This window comes from Halichondria panicea, chromosome 2 (assembly GCF_963675165.1).
Source record: "Halichondria panicea chromosome 2, odHalPani1.1, whole genome shotgun sequence".
Lineage (NCBI taxonomy): Eukaryota > Metazoa > Porifera > Demospongiae > Suberitida > Halichondriidae > Halichondria > Halichondria panicea.
The window spans coordinates 717118-731447 of NC_087378.1; the positions used below are offsets into that span (position 1 = coordinate 717118).

General features: G+C 42.3%; 3 protein-coding genes and 1 non-coding gene across 4 annotated transcripts; 3 read left to right on the forward strand and 1 right to left on the reverse strand.

Moving 5' to 3' along the window:
• The first annotated feature begins 3 nt into the window (after positions 1 to 3).
• LOC135331771 (dual specificity tyrosine-phosphorylation-regulated kinase 4-like) lies at positions 4 to 10206 on the forward strand. Its single transcript, XM_064527014.1, has 15 exons — positions 4 to 141; positions 807 to 954; positions 2325 to 2389; positions 2594 to 2828; positions 3074 to 3217; positions 6268 to 6341; positions 6770 to 6969; positions 7108 to 7217; positions 7454 to 7567; positions 7682 to 7767; positions 7961 to 8099; positions 8372 to 8504; positions 8735 to 8917; positions 9114 to 9304; positions 9577 to 10206. The coding sequence occupies exons 1-15, from the start codon at positions 110 to 112 to the stop codon at positions 9988 to 9990; spliced, it is 2268 nt and encodes a 755-aa protein (XP_064383084.1). The 5' UTR covers positions 4 to 109; the 3' UTR covers positions 9991 to 10206.
• On the forward strand, positions 4807 to 5022 carry LOC135332541 (small nucleolar RNA U3). The gene has a single exon (XR_010393391.1). It is a non-coding gene; the product is annotated as a small nucleolar RNA U3 (small nucleolar RNA).
• LOC135331783 (protein maelstrom homolog) lies at positions 10084 to 12609 on the reverse strand. Its single transcript, XM_064527035.1, has 6 exons — positions 12186 to 12609; positions 11771 to 12011; positions 11462 to 11634; positions 11081 to 11280; positions 10691 to 10917; positions 10084 to 10469 (listed from the first exon to the last, which is right to left on the reverse strand). Exons 1-6 carry the CDS (start codon positions 12465 to 12467, stop codon positions 10351 to 10353), a joined length of 1242 nt encoding a protein of 413 aa, XP_064383105.1. The 5' UTR covers positions 12468 to 12609; the 3' UTR covers positions 10084 to 10350.
• On the forward strand, positions 12610 to 14235 carry LOC135331807 (large ribosomal subunit protein eL19-like). The gene is made up of 5 exons (XM_064527060.1): positions 12610 to 12698; positions 13004 to 13227; positions 13552 to 13678; positions 13830 to 13940; positions 14000 to 14235. The coding sequence occupies exons 1-5, from the start codon at positions 12694 to 12696 to the stop codon at positions 14130 to 14132; spliced, it is 600 nt and encodes a 199-aa protein (XP_064383130.1). The 5' UTR covers positions 12610 to 12693; the 3' UTR covers positions 14133 to 14235.
• Positions 14236 to 14330: the final 95 nt, after the last annotated feature.

The window sequence follows — 14330 nt, forward strand, 5'->3', positions numbered from 1 at the left end:
GCTGGGTTTCCGACCAGAAGCTAGCTGGCTAGGACAAAGGATTAGTTTAGCACTGTATTGGCAGCTAGCTCTGAATATCGTTTGACTATTGGCTATCTCTACTGGATAAATGCTCCTCATGACTATGGACAAAGGACCTGGGTAAGAGCTACTCTCGTGTCATTTCTAGTCAAGAGGGTTATTAAAAACAGTAGCATCAGTAGGCAATTTAATATCCCAAAGCCTATAGCTGCTTCATTTTTGTGAAGTTTACACTGTACAGTATGAATGTAGGGTGTAGGGCTCCTTAAGTATGAGTAGCTAGTAGCTGATGGTACAGGTGGTAGCATATCAAATGACAATTGAATCATCATTCAGTTGCCTTAATTGATACGTAGACGACACAGAAAATATTCCATGGCCAATAATTATTATTTTTCTATTATGCTCATTACAATGTGACGTGTTCACTGGTAATTAACGTGTCGGTGGAAGTTGACCGAGATCAGAGTAATGTATGGTGTAAACCTGTCCTAAGATTACAATAATTATGTGTGATTGTAGTTCGTGTGATTGTTGAAGACCTGTAAACAATGTAATAGAGTACGTGGAGAAAAGAATACTAGCAGTATTATTTATGTGGTTTCCTGTTGTGCACGATGTCACAGAGATAGTCTAGGTCAATTTGTTTATTGTGATCATGCACACACGCCCCCACTACACACATACACACACCCACCACACACACACACACATATGCCCCCACCACACACACACACACACACACACACACACACACACACACACACACACACACACACACACAGTCTTCCCAGTGACGATCCCTCTAAAGGCAAACTGTCCAAAGGCTTACACGTGCCTTCTCTCAAGAAACCCAGTGCCCTCCCCGTGCTCAAACCAGTGAGGTCAACTGGCTCTACCGCCTCTAGGCTACCAGTCTCACCATTATCTCAGGTACACATACACTCTACATTTGTCTAACGAAACCATAGCCTACTACTAGTGTGTGTATGTGTGTTGTGTCTATTGCTGAGAATAGCGACAACTGGTCTTCAGTCTCAGTACCCTTGGTGATGTGTGCACTGTATGCCTTCTAAAGTTGTATATAAAGGAGTGTGTAGGGTACTTGGCTTATGTACTTTGGTGTACAAAAGTGCTTTCAGGCTACTTGTAAGTAAATCACTTTGCTTGGCAGACTATAGTCTCATGAATCAGCCGCCGTTCTTTTGGAACCACCGTCTGAGCACTCTTGTCATCGTTTTATGTGCCAAGACGGAATTCCGTCTTGACCAATCAAATTGCAGAAGTCCAGTCAGGTGATGAACTTGGAGGCAGCAAAGAACTGCACTTTGCTCAACGCATTTGGATAATCATTATGCATGCATTACGCATGGTAAACACTTCATACATAGAAGCTGCTACGAAGCATAAGCAAGGCAAGCAGGGGTTCTTGGGCACAGATTTAGCACCACAGCAAAACACAAGTAGAGAGAGATGCCTTCGCTTGGCGATTTGTATAACAATTAGGAAATATGTGTGGGCGTAAGATCACGATTTAATTACATTCCATTGGTTTTGTGAGCAATCAACATTCCATTTTGAAATGACTTCATGACAAGAGTGCTCAGACGGTGGTTCCAAAAGAACGGCGGCTGATTCATGAGACTAGGCAGACTACTGTTTAAGAGAGTAATATGGCTTTGATTTGCACATGTGTTAGTGGCAATTTGATCCATTGTGCCCATGCCCCATAGATGGTATAGGGGTTAGTATTGCGTGCTAAATGATGCATGATTGGTACCTTTCTGTCTGTGTGCAGTTGTTAATCATCATCAGCACTGTGTTTACTCATGAGCAGATGCTAGTTCCCTTTTATTGTACACAAACCACTAACATCCTTACTCATGCCACAGAACACTGTAAGGCTCCTCCACTGTTCCTGCCTTTGAAACTGAGAACCCTTGCCCATTTTCTAATTTTTAGAACTTTTTTGACTACAGCTGAAAACTTTAGCGATTCTGAATGAATTCTTGGTAGTGAGCATTTGTTTATTGAGCCATACTGATTTAGTTACCATGGGAATTTGGTATCTCATTCCGATGTCAAAAGCTAATAGCTTATTAGATTATATTTGCACTTGTTGGGAGTATCTAGTACACTGGTGTGTGTGTGTGTGTGTGTGTATGTACATGAGCATCCATCTCATTTTGCATGTACAGAAACACCGACTCTGTGTTCAAAGGATGTGGGTAATCCCCTAACACTGACCTGTACCTAATCTGTCAATAACAGTGTTAGTTGATACTGTGTATCATTCTCTGCAGAGCTATCGCGAGTCATCACAGAAGAAGTCAATTCATCACGACAACTCCTCTCTCACGCAGTCCTCGTAAGTACAATACATTGTGTTTAGTAGGTCCTGCAGATCAACCATTGACACTGTACACACGTGTGTACAAGGCATACTCCGCTATGATTACACTAGTAGGATTGACTGTATACACATAGCCCTAAAATTCATACTGTATGATTTTGTTTCGTTACTTGATTTGATCCACACTCTAAACCTCTTCCCTCTCTCTCTCCTACCCAGTGATCATGGCAGTGCAGCAGCATACCAATCCTCCATTCCCCGACTAGTGGAGCGGTCTTCAGTGCGGGCGAGATACCTCCAACCTCCGGGCTATTCTCTCTCCATGAAGTCCAGGACTCTCAGTAAACCTGAGGGTGGTATTGCACGCAATCGGCACACCATACACCACACCCACGCTAGCACACGCCGGAAGGAGCAACCCTCACATCTAGAGTCAAGTCTGGCTTCGAGACAGGTGGGGAGGACATACTGATGTGTTAACTACAGTGTAGGATATGTGAACTTTGTGCATACTGCTCTTCACTTGGCCTTCGATAGCTGTGAATTTTTCGAATGGCCCTCAGGCCTGTTTTTTTTTATCACATGGAAGTAAAGTCAACTCTCCAATGATACGCTTTAGTGTTGTTTCAATCACTTTTTAGATATAATCATAACAATTTAGATCAATAGTTCAACACAATCTTCTCTTCTCTTACTCAGAGAGCCAACTCTAATCGTCATACCACTCCCAACAAGTACACCTCCCTCCCTCACATTGCCGGGGGGGAGTCACGGATCCCCCTCCCCAAAGCCACACCCCCTGCACTACCCCCAAAGAAGTCACGACCGACAGCATCCAGACTGGTGAGCAATGCGTGTGTGTGTGTGTGTGTGGTGTGTGTGTGGTGTGTGGGTGGGTGTGGTGTGGGTAGGACAGTATTGACTGACCTATTAACTAGGAGGATATTACTACATGTATGTATGTGTAGATGATAGACGTGTGCAATTGATTTCACTCCTTCGGAAAAGCCTCCCCGTAGTAACTTAATTTGTATACAATACAATACAATACATGTGTTCCTCCTTCCTTGGGGTATAAATAGAGCAATGTTGTCCCCCACTGAAGGACTTTAGCCCCTCCTTCCCTCCTCCTAATATGGTAGTAGGCATGGTGTTACTGTAGGCGTCTCCATTGTTGGGTAGGCCCTAACTCCCACTAATGGCTGGCATTTTTGTGGTGGACACTAATTAGTCATTTAAGCATACCATAGCTGTAACTGAAGTGCTGTTTTATGCAACGGGTCGTGCTTAAAAGGATTAGATTACTAGAATGCACTGAGAGAATACTGAGGATTACTGGGTATGTTGGTATGTGGGCAAGCATCACTAGTAATGCAGCTTATTAAGCAGCAGTGCTTATGCTGATAGCTCAGTCAGTGTAGCCATAGAGCCTTCTGCTCTTGTACAATAACCAGGGCAATATAAAGCTAGTTAGTGCTACTCTGTGTTTATCCTGCTCAAGATTAACAGTGCAGTATAGCTTTTAGTATTATTGTGGAGCTCTCTGTTAATACAGTTTGCTGTATTTACTAGCGGTGATTGTTTACAAGTGGTTGTTTGCTAATGAGATTCATTGTTGCCTGATCCCCTGATGAGCTCTCGACGTTCCTCTGTCGGTGCTACAGCTGCGGTGAGTGACTGTCTGTATGGAGGGAGGGGGAGGGTTTCTTGGGAAAATAATCAACAGCTGTAGTGAATAAGGATTGATCACCAAAGGATGCAATAATAAAATGGATGGCTTATGCATGTGTGTGGATACTCTCAGTTAATTTGAGCATATGTGTGTGCAGTGGATCTGCTGTCTATAGTGTTTCAATACTGCACAGCTTCTAGGTCATAACCCTTGAATCAGCTATGAAGCCTTATTGTATAGTGTTGTTTCTTAGACCAGATATTGAAGCCTCTTTTATAGTGTTTCTTAGATCAGCACAAAGCTCTCTGATCTTTTAGACGTATGGTTTTCAATACTGATATGTTTTCATTGTACGTGTACAGCTTGGTGCATTCAACCACATCGAGGTACAGTATAATTATACTAGGGTAAATGGGACACAATTGGGTATTGTGAGAGAATTGAGGCTCTATAAAACATTTGGTATTTCAAGGAAAGCTATCAGTCCATTCCTCGCATTTCTACCACACAACAGAGTCACCATAGCAGGACTAAGTGTCAACAACCAACAACAACATTACTGAAGAGTATAGCAACACTCACTAGAACGCACAATGTACACTTAGAATGGAGAGCATCCCTCTAAGCGCAGGTTTAGTATCACCTTAGGTGGTAATGGTCTGACCATAGACTTACTCACAGTGGTTCGGCATATTTTGCCGACCATAAAAACCGACGTGTACTTGTCACTATAAAAGGGCTACCTTGGCAATGATAGGTTAGGACTGTACTTACTAGGATCATTTCTATAGTACATGTCAAATCCTCTGTACCAAAACAGAGGCAAACCTAAAGCCACCATGAGGACTAGCAATGGCCTCCCCTGAGCACGAAGGTTCCCTGCAGTGAGTGCCCTCTGGGCCAGTGCTGCGGGGTTGATGACTGTTCCTAACCCTCCTCGGAGGGAAGGGAGGGGGAGTGCCATATTCTGAGTGGTTTTTTTGCAATAAACAAAATAAAAACTTAACTTGTATCTGCTACACCTTTTCCAAAAACTTTTAAATTGTACAAAACAGTTCTTCTTTGTTTGATCAAATTTTTAATCTTATAGGTAAGTTCTTCCTGCATTGGCATAATTCATCCAATAGAGTCGAGTGCCTACACCTGTTCCATTAGTGTGTACATAGCTGCTCCAAGCAGACAGAGATATTATAGATCGTAGTGGGAGTTTAAATAACTGTAACTCTATATGATTGAAACGAAGTATGTACCACGAGCTATTTATACGATTGAATCGCATGCTTTGTGTGAGAACTTCCTGCTAAGAATGCGAGTGCTCTCAAGGCACACATGACATTCAAATTGTAGCAATAGTTTGGACGTATAAGAGGTGTGAGGTCAACCCACTGGAATGTTGGTTCTCTCTTAGTTTATATAACAAAGGATGGATTAGTGTGTGGTAGATATCGTGTGTACATTATAGAGGGTTGTGTCTGGTCAGTTATTAGTTCTCAGAATCACCTGGCGTTAGAATGTGCCGTGTTAAATGATATCACAACCTCTCTCTCTAGAGTCGGTAGCCATCTTTTGATTCCCGGGCAATTGTTTTTTTCTCTACATATACTGGATGTACTTACCCCTCCTCTCATTACAGACTCAGTGTATTAATAATAACCTTTCACAGCATTGATTACACGATTACACACTACTAAACCCTACATATGCTGTATATATGATACACACACAAGACTCTATATATGATGATACCATCATGCCAAATCTGGTATTTGACAAGTTAGGCTTGATCTCTTTCGGCAGTGGGAGTAGTTGCTTCACAACCGAGTAGTTATCTGCAATGTGGGGAATTATGAATGAATGAGCGCGTAAACAGGTCTATCAATCCTAATGTAATTAGTTGCATAGATGGAGTGCATGTGACTGTGTCCCTGTGTCCGTGTGTGTATGGTTGTGTGGTATTCTGAGCTGCTTAATGCAATCAATGGACCTGGCTCATGTGATCCTCTCTTTATATACGCAAGTGTGCCATGTAACTAGTTTTTGGTGGTAATCTAGCCACTGTTTGTTTATTTAAGACGCCACCCTCCCTAGTTTTGTTCTGTTATTTTATTTGAAGACTATGCGACTGTCCTATGCATTGCATGTATGACCGTTAGTATACAACCCACTAACCCCCCCGCACACACACACACTAACCCCCCCCCCCCACACACACACACTACAGCCTGCTCCACAATCGTACGCTGGTGCTAAACTGACCAGAGCTGAGAGCCAACGCTCACAGCCACAAACACAAAGGTAACGTTGCAGACGAATCTGATATACATCTACAGTACCACTCACTCACACCATTAATTATGTATTGCTGTATACTGTGTAGTTTTTTAGCATAGGTGTATTTATTTAGTTAGTCAGGCAGCATAATAATCGCAGTTAAACGAAGGGGGGGGGGGGTTGTAGTTCAACATCTTTCAACACAACAATAACTTTGATTGATTTAATGTCACAAATTTTATGATTTTCTGAAGGAGACCTTATGAAGATATCAAAATTTCGTCAAGGCCATAGTCATTTTTCGGCTTTGGTCCATTGGCTATAATCCATAGGGGAAGGGTCGTCTATAGAAATAAGCTATTGCTGCGTTTTTCTAGTGAAAGTACACGCACACACGCACACACACACACACACGCACACACACACACGCACACACACACACACACACACAGTGAGCCTGATTTTCTAAAACTCCCACAAGTGATAAGCGGCCATCAAATACCACTCTCCCCGGACACTGTGCTGAGAGAGTTAAGAGGAGCCACTCTGACAGAGTTTGAGAAGACAGAGATACTAGAGTACCCGGAGATATGGTACCTTGGACATGAATCCAAGAAGATAAAAGGGGAGGTTGGAAAACCACAGAACGCAGGTGAGAGGAGTGGCCTCAAATGGTGCACTGAGAGATACGGTAGTGATTGCCCCTAGAGTATAGAGCATTCATCTTTTATAGCTCTTACATTGCAGGGAGCTGTTTTGGTCATGTTATCTGTGGTTCATATACCTATAGGCTATGATGATGAGAACGGGAGTTACATCAAGGTGCTTCACGATCACATAGTGTACAGATACGAGATCAGAGAAGTGATTGGAAAAGGATCATTCGGACAAGTGGTCAAAGTAGGCGCACTAGTGCATACAGTGACCATAAAAATTATTAGTGCTTTATATTAGAGGTTTATTTGTGTAACATAAAATTATGACCTCTTAATTCTTTTTTAAAAGTTTTAGGGATTTAGAACAAAAATTAATATGCGACATAAATGTGGGCATGTGGAATAGTGATTTGCTCTGTTCACGAATCACATGCATGTCACAAATGATTTGTGTTTGAGAGTGTTTGTTCGTTCCTCTAGTGTTTTGACTACAAGACGAGTCAGCCCGTGGCAGTGAAGATCATCCGCAACAAGAAGAGATTTCACCATCAAGCACTAGTCGAGGTCAAGATCCTAGACTCCCTTAGAAAAAAGGTGCGCTGAAAGTTTACCAATTGTCTTAAATGTTGTGATAATTGCACTTTTTTTGCCAATTCATTTTTGTCCCCAAAAATGTGTTATCACTCCCTCCCCTATCCACACACACAGGACAAGGACAACCAGTACAATATCATCCACATGATTGACTACTTCTACTTCCGGAACCATCTCTGTATCACCTTTGAACTCATGGGGTGAGAGTACATTCCTAGCTGTCATACTTTGTGTACACTTGTCAAACATCACCTAGTATGTCTGCTAGCCCCTTACTAGTTAAACTAAAACCCTTCCTCTACCAACTATAGAATTATAAGCACTTGTGTGTGTACACGGTTACCTTCTACACATTAGAAGTCTGGAGTTATCAGTTTCTTCTTTCCCACATAGTATGAATCTGTATGAGCTGATCAAGAAGAACAACTTCCAAGGGTTCAGTATAGCTCTTATTCGCCGGTTTGCCTACGCTCTCCTACAGTGCTTGAAGCTCCTCCATCGGGACAGAATCATACACTGCGACTTGAAACCTGTGAGTGCAGAGTACAAATTGAAGAAAATGCATAATTATGAGCTATTCCGAAACTGGGGCCTGTTTTGATAGCTTGCTTTATGTGATCACAATTTGAGGACGCTACAATCTTCACTCACAACACATTGTAGTAATATCCAGTATATTATCGACAAATTGATGAAGTGCTTGTGTGGCCTCTCTTGTTGCCTTGTTGTGTGCTTGCATTGGTACATAATATTGTTGCATTAATGCTACTGAGTCTTCAATCTTGATTCCAATTAATTGTCCAGGAAAATGTCCTGCTGAAGTTAAAAGGGCAAAGCTCGATAAAGGTGATTGACTTTGGCTCGAGTTGCTACGACCACCAGAGAGTGTACACGTACATACAGTCAAGGTTCTACAGATCACCAGAAGTCATTCTAGGTATGTTGTTCCTTATGTTCAGTGTGGTAAGTATTATATTTAATAAACGCTTGCTGATATTAATCGTAAACACCTTGAATCTACAAAAATGTTCCCTCACACAGTACTGTGATCTTATCTTAATATACTCTAAACACACCCACACACACACACACACACCCACACACACACACACACACACACACACACTCACACACTCACACACACACACACACACACACACATTGTAGGTCTTCCGTACAGCATGGCCATTGACATGTGGAGTCTGGGTTGCATCCTGGCTGAGCTGTACACTGGCTACCCACTGTTCCCAGGGGAGAATGAGGTGGAGCAGTTGGCCTGCATCATGGAGGTGTTTGGACTGCCCTCCTCGTCACTACTCACTGACGCTCAGCGAAGGAAACTGTTCTTTGGTAAGTTCGAAATAAATCATCTATGTGATGAACCCACTACCCAATTCTTATAGCAGTGATAATGATTCAAAGTCCCCCTATTTTGGAAGCTTGATTATTGTTTCTATACATTAGTTACCATTAATTTGGTTGCGATAAATTTTTATTCTATAGGTAACTTATCACCCCTCTTACCCTACACACACACACACACCAGACTCTAAAGGCAGTCCTCGATGTACCACCAACTCTAAGGGCCGCAAGAGACGACCTGCCACGAGAGAGCTGTCATCAGCCATCAAGACAACTGACCTCATGTTCCTGGACTTCCTGCAGCAGTGTATGCAGTGGGACCCTGAGAGGAGACTCACTCCAGAGGAGGCACTCAGACATCGCTGGATCGCAGAGGTGTGTACAGATACGAGTTCAATTGATGACTGTACTTAGCTAGCTACTGTTAGTGGTGTGCTTGAAATGAAGAGTTGCATTGCAGACCACTCAAGGCTAAGCCCTATCGTACCATTACCTTGTGTTTAAACTTTTGGCAAGTTTCAAAACCGTACACTTCACTCTACTTGTAGGACGAAAAGTCAGCTACACACAGTACAGCATGGAGTTTTATAATGCTATCTCTTGAGTATTCATACTGTATAACTGTATCCTCTGTTCCCTGTGTACAGGGTCATACCAGTCACCCTCGTGGGATACCTCGCTCAGTCCATGGCTCCACAAACACCGCCTCCACAGCTCCACTCCATCACAGCTCACACACACATCTCAATGGGCATTCTGCTGCTGAAGCCACACCCACCACCAACATCTCTCATAAGCACACCCTCTCCAGTCCGGGTGTGGAGGGCACCAAGCCGCAACTGGAGACGTCGAAAACTAAAGAACCCTCGAGACTGAATGGATTTACAAAGAAGAGGAGCTTAGTAATGGACTCTTCGAGTGTACGAGGATACACACATCGCCCTGTTGGGAGAGAGGGGAGCCTGGACAGTAAGAAGGGCTCCACATTTTCTCCTCCATCAACTGCCGACCAAGCTAAACTAGATTCGAAAGCAGCCAGCCTTCTGCCCAGAATTGTATGACCTGTCTTTTTATACATTCATAACAATAATATAGTATTTTGCCTGCTCTATTTAACATTAATAAACTGTTTCTATTTGTGCCTGCTAGATGTGGTGTCTTTTTTTTTTTAATGAATCAACAATAATCGTCTCAGCATCAGTCATTATTCAACAGCACCATTGTTGGCTCTTGTCCATTATAAACATTTTATTATAATTATTAAAACAATTGCTCAATATGATCATACACCAGCATGGACAATATTAATTAGCATGCCCAAACATTTTTATAAACAGGGAAATGATAATTATGTAAATTTCTTAAATAATTAAGAGAAAATAGATCATTAATTAAAGAAAAGAGAAGCAGTTGATGGAATGTTATTGTTCATGAATTCGAAGTCCTCCAACTTTTGGAAGCTTGATGAGATTGCCACGCCCTAGTCCTCCCAAGACACGCCCCCTACCAAACGTCAGTGGTGAAGGTGGCCTTAAATCATCTGTGAGGAGAAACATAGTAAACTTACTACATGCAATTAGAAAATGCACATAAGCAATTAGCACAATTCTTAAGCCGTGTGAGAAGTGCCAAACATTAGAAAAATAGAGTCATTGCATTTGCCACTGAAATGCTTACATACATACAAGCAAGGTATTCCCCCATAAGAATGGCCTAGTAATGAAAAGGCCAAAGAAACAACACAGACATAGACACAGTTACCATCAGAGTCAGGATAGTCCTCATTGTCAAGATCCCTCGCCACTTCATCAGAAGGGGTCTTCATCTTGAAGGTAGTCACTGTACCCCCCACAGACAACTTGGGGAGATGAGCCGAGGTCAGAGACACTCCAAACTTTGGACACAGACACTCAGCAGCTACAAATGTGTAGATATTGCACACACCCAGCGAGCAAAACTTAGTTTCTTTCTCCTCATGGAAATCACATCTAAGAGAGCAGAAAATGTATGAGGAGTAATATGTAGCTAGACTTGACGGAAATAACAAAGAATTATTCAAACCTACCACCTTTACCGCTCAGTCTATAGCCACCAATAATGGATTTTGGTCACCATAGATATCCCATCATGTGATAGATATCATTAGCTTACCTTGTTCCTGCTTCAAAGTCATAGATGGAGGTCTTCAACAACTCATCAATCTGGAAGAAGCTCATAGCCTTGCCATCCAGGTGCCCAGAGAACAACCCCAGCAGAGCGTCGACTTCGTAGACCTTGTCCAGTCGGTTCATTACTCCAGCTTTGTCTGCCAACCACGCCAGACACCACTCACACCTCTCAGCACTCTCACGCTACAGAGAGAAAGAGCGGGGGGAAACTAATAAATAGATGCCAAAATGAAACTCTTTGGCCAAAATTAATTAGCAATACATAGCATCAAATTCGAATACACTACAACTAAGCCAAGTTGGGGCGTCGCCCGGTTTCTGTGAAACTTTTTAAGGGGTGACATGTGATTATGTATTAGTGTACCTTTGAGAAGACAGGAGGCATTTTCTCAGTCCAATTAGGGTCTAGAAAGTTTTCAATTTCGCCTAGAAGTTTTCTGTAGTCTTTTTCAGCCTGTTCAAATTCTGCTATGGGGATTTGGTGTGTAGTATCACTTGTGCTCTGGGCCAGGTATCGATAACCCATTGGAATTTTGCCTGGGAACAAAAAACAGACAAAATGGTAAATTCTGCATGGGGCAGTTTTCAATGTGAAAATTAACCATGCCAGGGCCCAAACCACATCCACAGGGCCACACGCGTACACTTCATACGAACACAATAAAATATTTACCGGGATCAATAAATTTATGCAGTTTCCTCTTTACTCCAGACACCAAAGAGAACTCGACCAGAGCTACTTCACAGGGTAGGTAACGTTTCTCTCCGTTTATGGACATTTCACAAAGAGACTGGAAATCAACAAAGAAGAAGCTCTCATTAGCAGCTGCTCTCCCTGGCGGAAGGGCAGATTTGATAAGTTCCTTTTCTTTGCTTCTTCTCTCAGTCATTTCTGCAGCAAAGTCGCGTTTGCTCTGTAAATAGTATGAGAATAATTATAATTAGATTACCCTCCAGGTCCCGGATCCCCCATACAATGTTCATACAATTACTTACTGACAGTAGTACCCCAGTCGCATCCATTATGACCGTGAGATTATTACAATCAGGTCCCGGATCCCCCATACAATGTTCATACAATTACTTACTGACAGTAGTACCCCAGTCGCATCCATTCTCCCCGGCCCTGGACGAGAGGCACTGTTTAAGCCAGGCCCAGGCCCCTGAGTACGAGTATAGCCTTGGGCACCACTAGAGTCTCCCTTTGCGATGGCTTGGTATGCCTGCTTCCTAGCGTCTGAGAGTTGAGCCCATTTTGGACCAGCAAGGGTAGGCATATCTCTCATGGGCACGTTCCTTCCTTGACGTCGCAACTCTTGCTGTATCTCTTGCATAAAGACGGAGAATCCATTCTGCTTTTTCTTACTCATGATTTTGAGTGCAGTATGATATGTACATGAGCAGTAAATGGAATGGCTTTGTACCTAGTTGGCCAGGCAGATAGTAGTACACTGTCTTTCTGTTCTGTTTATTTGTTTTGATAATTAATTAATTAGCAGCAAAGGTCAACACGTGGTTGACCCGTCCTGCCTTTTCGCGCATGCGTTTTACAGCATATCCTCTGGTACATGTGCTCGGCAAGCAAGGTGGTGGACAATGAGGTACGTTTGTTTCTTTTAGTACTGTAGCCTAACAACACGTCTTAGTCTTATTCTGTACAAGATAATAGTAGCAAATACTTGTGATCTATTAAAAATATTTTTGAGTGCTTTCTTGAATAATTGAAGAAAAATGACTATGTGTAACTTAATCCTGTGTATGTGTCTTGAGTGATGTACAGCTAGCTAGGTTTATTCTTTTAACTGTCCCATCTCAATTTATCATTATACATGTATAACGACCAATTGAGGTGTTGATATCTTTCAAGATGTGCATTAAATAGATTCCAACTATAACTCTTCCCCAGTACTCTACGGCTCCAAAAGAGGTTGGCAGCGGCCGTCCTAAAGTGTGGTAAACGAAAGATCTGGCTCGACCCAAACGAGACGACAGAGATTGGTAATGCCAACTCGAGACAAAACGTTCGTAAGCTTGTGAAAGATGGTTTGATCATCAAGAAGCCTACCACAATTCACTCAAGGTCGCGTGTCAGAAGAGCCCTGGAAGCCAAAAAGAAGGGGAGACATTCTGGTGCGTTTTGATTCAAAATCGTATGTATAGTACAGTAGCTATTTGTATGTGTGAAATGTTCTTCTTGTACCGTACTGGCACATTACTAAGCACATGCGCCTATATTTCCACATTCCATAGCAATGCGAGAATAAGCGCTTAACCCACGAGTATTAAAATCATTCATTTAGCCAGCTCTAATAAGCGATATGCACTTAATAACACGCCAATACGGTATAAGAGTAGGATTTTGTTTTGCTGTATTATAGTATAATTATAACTAATGCTTAAGGGGAAACATTTTATCCTAAGTACGTACTTAGTAGTTTACTCTCTCACTCTCAGGCTATGGTAAGAGGAAGGGTACTGCGAACGCTCGTATGCCAGAGAAGATCGTGTGGATGAGGAGAATGAGGACTCTACGCAGACTGCTACGCAAGTACAGGGAGTCCAAGAAGATTGACAACCATCTGTAAGTTGACCAGTATCGTATTTGGTGACTTGAGACGACTTATTTGTAGACAGTTATATTGACTCCATTACAACAGTTGGTCAGCATGCTGCAATATAATTATTCAAATTTTTGAAGCAGTAGTTGATGTATTTGTGTTGTGTTTTTTCAGGTATCACAGCCTTTATCTCCAAGTCAAGGGTAACGTGTTCAAGAACAAGCGAGTGTTGATGGAGCATATTCACAAAAAGAAGGCCGAGAACTTGCGATCCAAACAACTTTCGTAAGTTACATATAAATCCATTCCTAGTCCCACATTACACATGCATTTTTCCCTCACAGTGACCAGGCCGAGGCTCGCAGAAACAAGGTGAAGCAGAGCCGACTGCGTCGGGAAGAAAGGATCAAGCAAAAGAGAGAAGAACTCCTCAAGCAATACGCCAAAGAGGATGAGGCAGCAAAGATACCTAAATAGAGAAAAACATTTTGAGACCCTTCTCTTTTTGCTTAATGTTTTATGGTGTAAGACACGATTTCTCAAATCAGAGTGCGTTATTAATTATTGTCTGTTGATAGCATTCTTTTTGATTTGCAGATTGGTTTTTCGATTAACCGCCGCTCATTAGCACACTTGGTCTTGTGGCTTACAACAGAATCCCACGAGACCACTGCA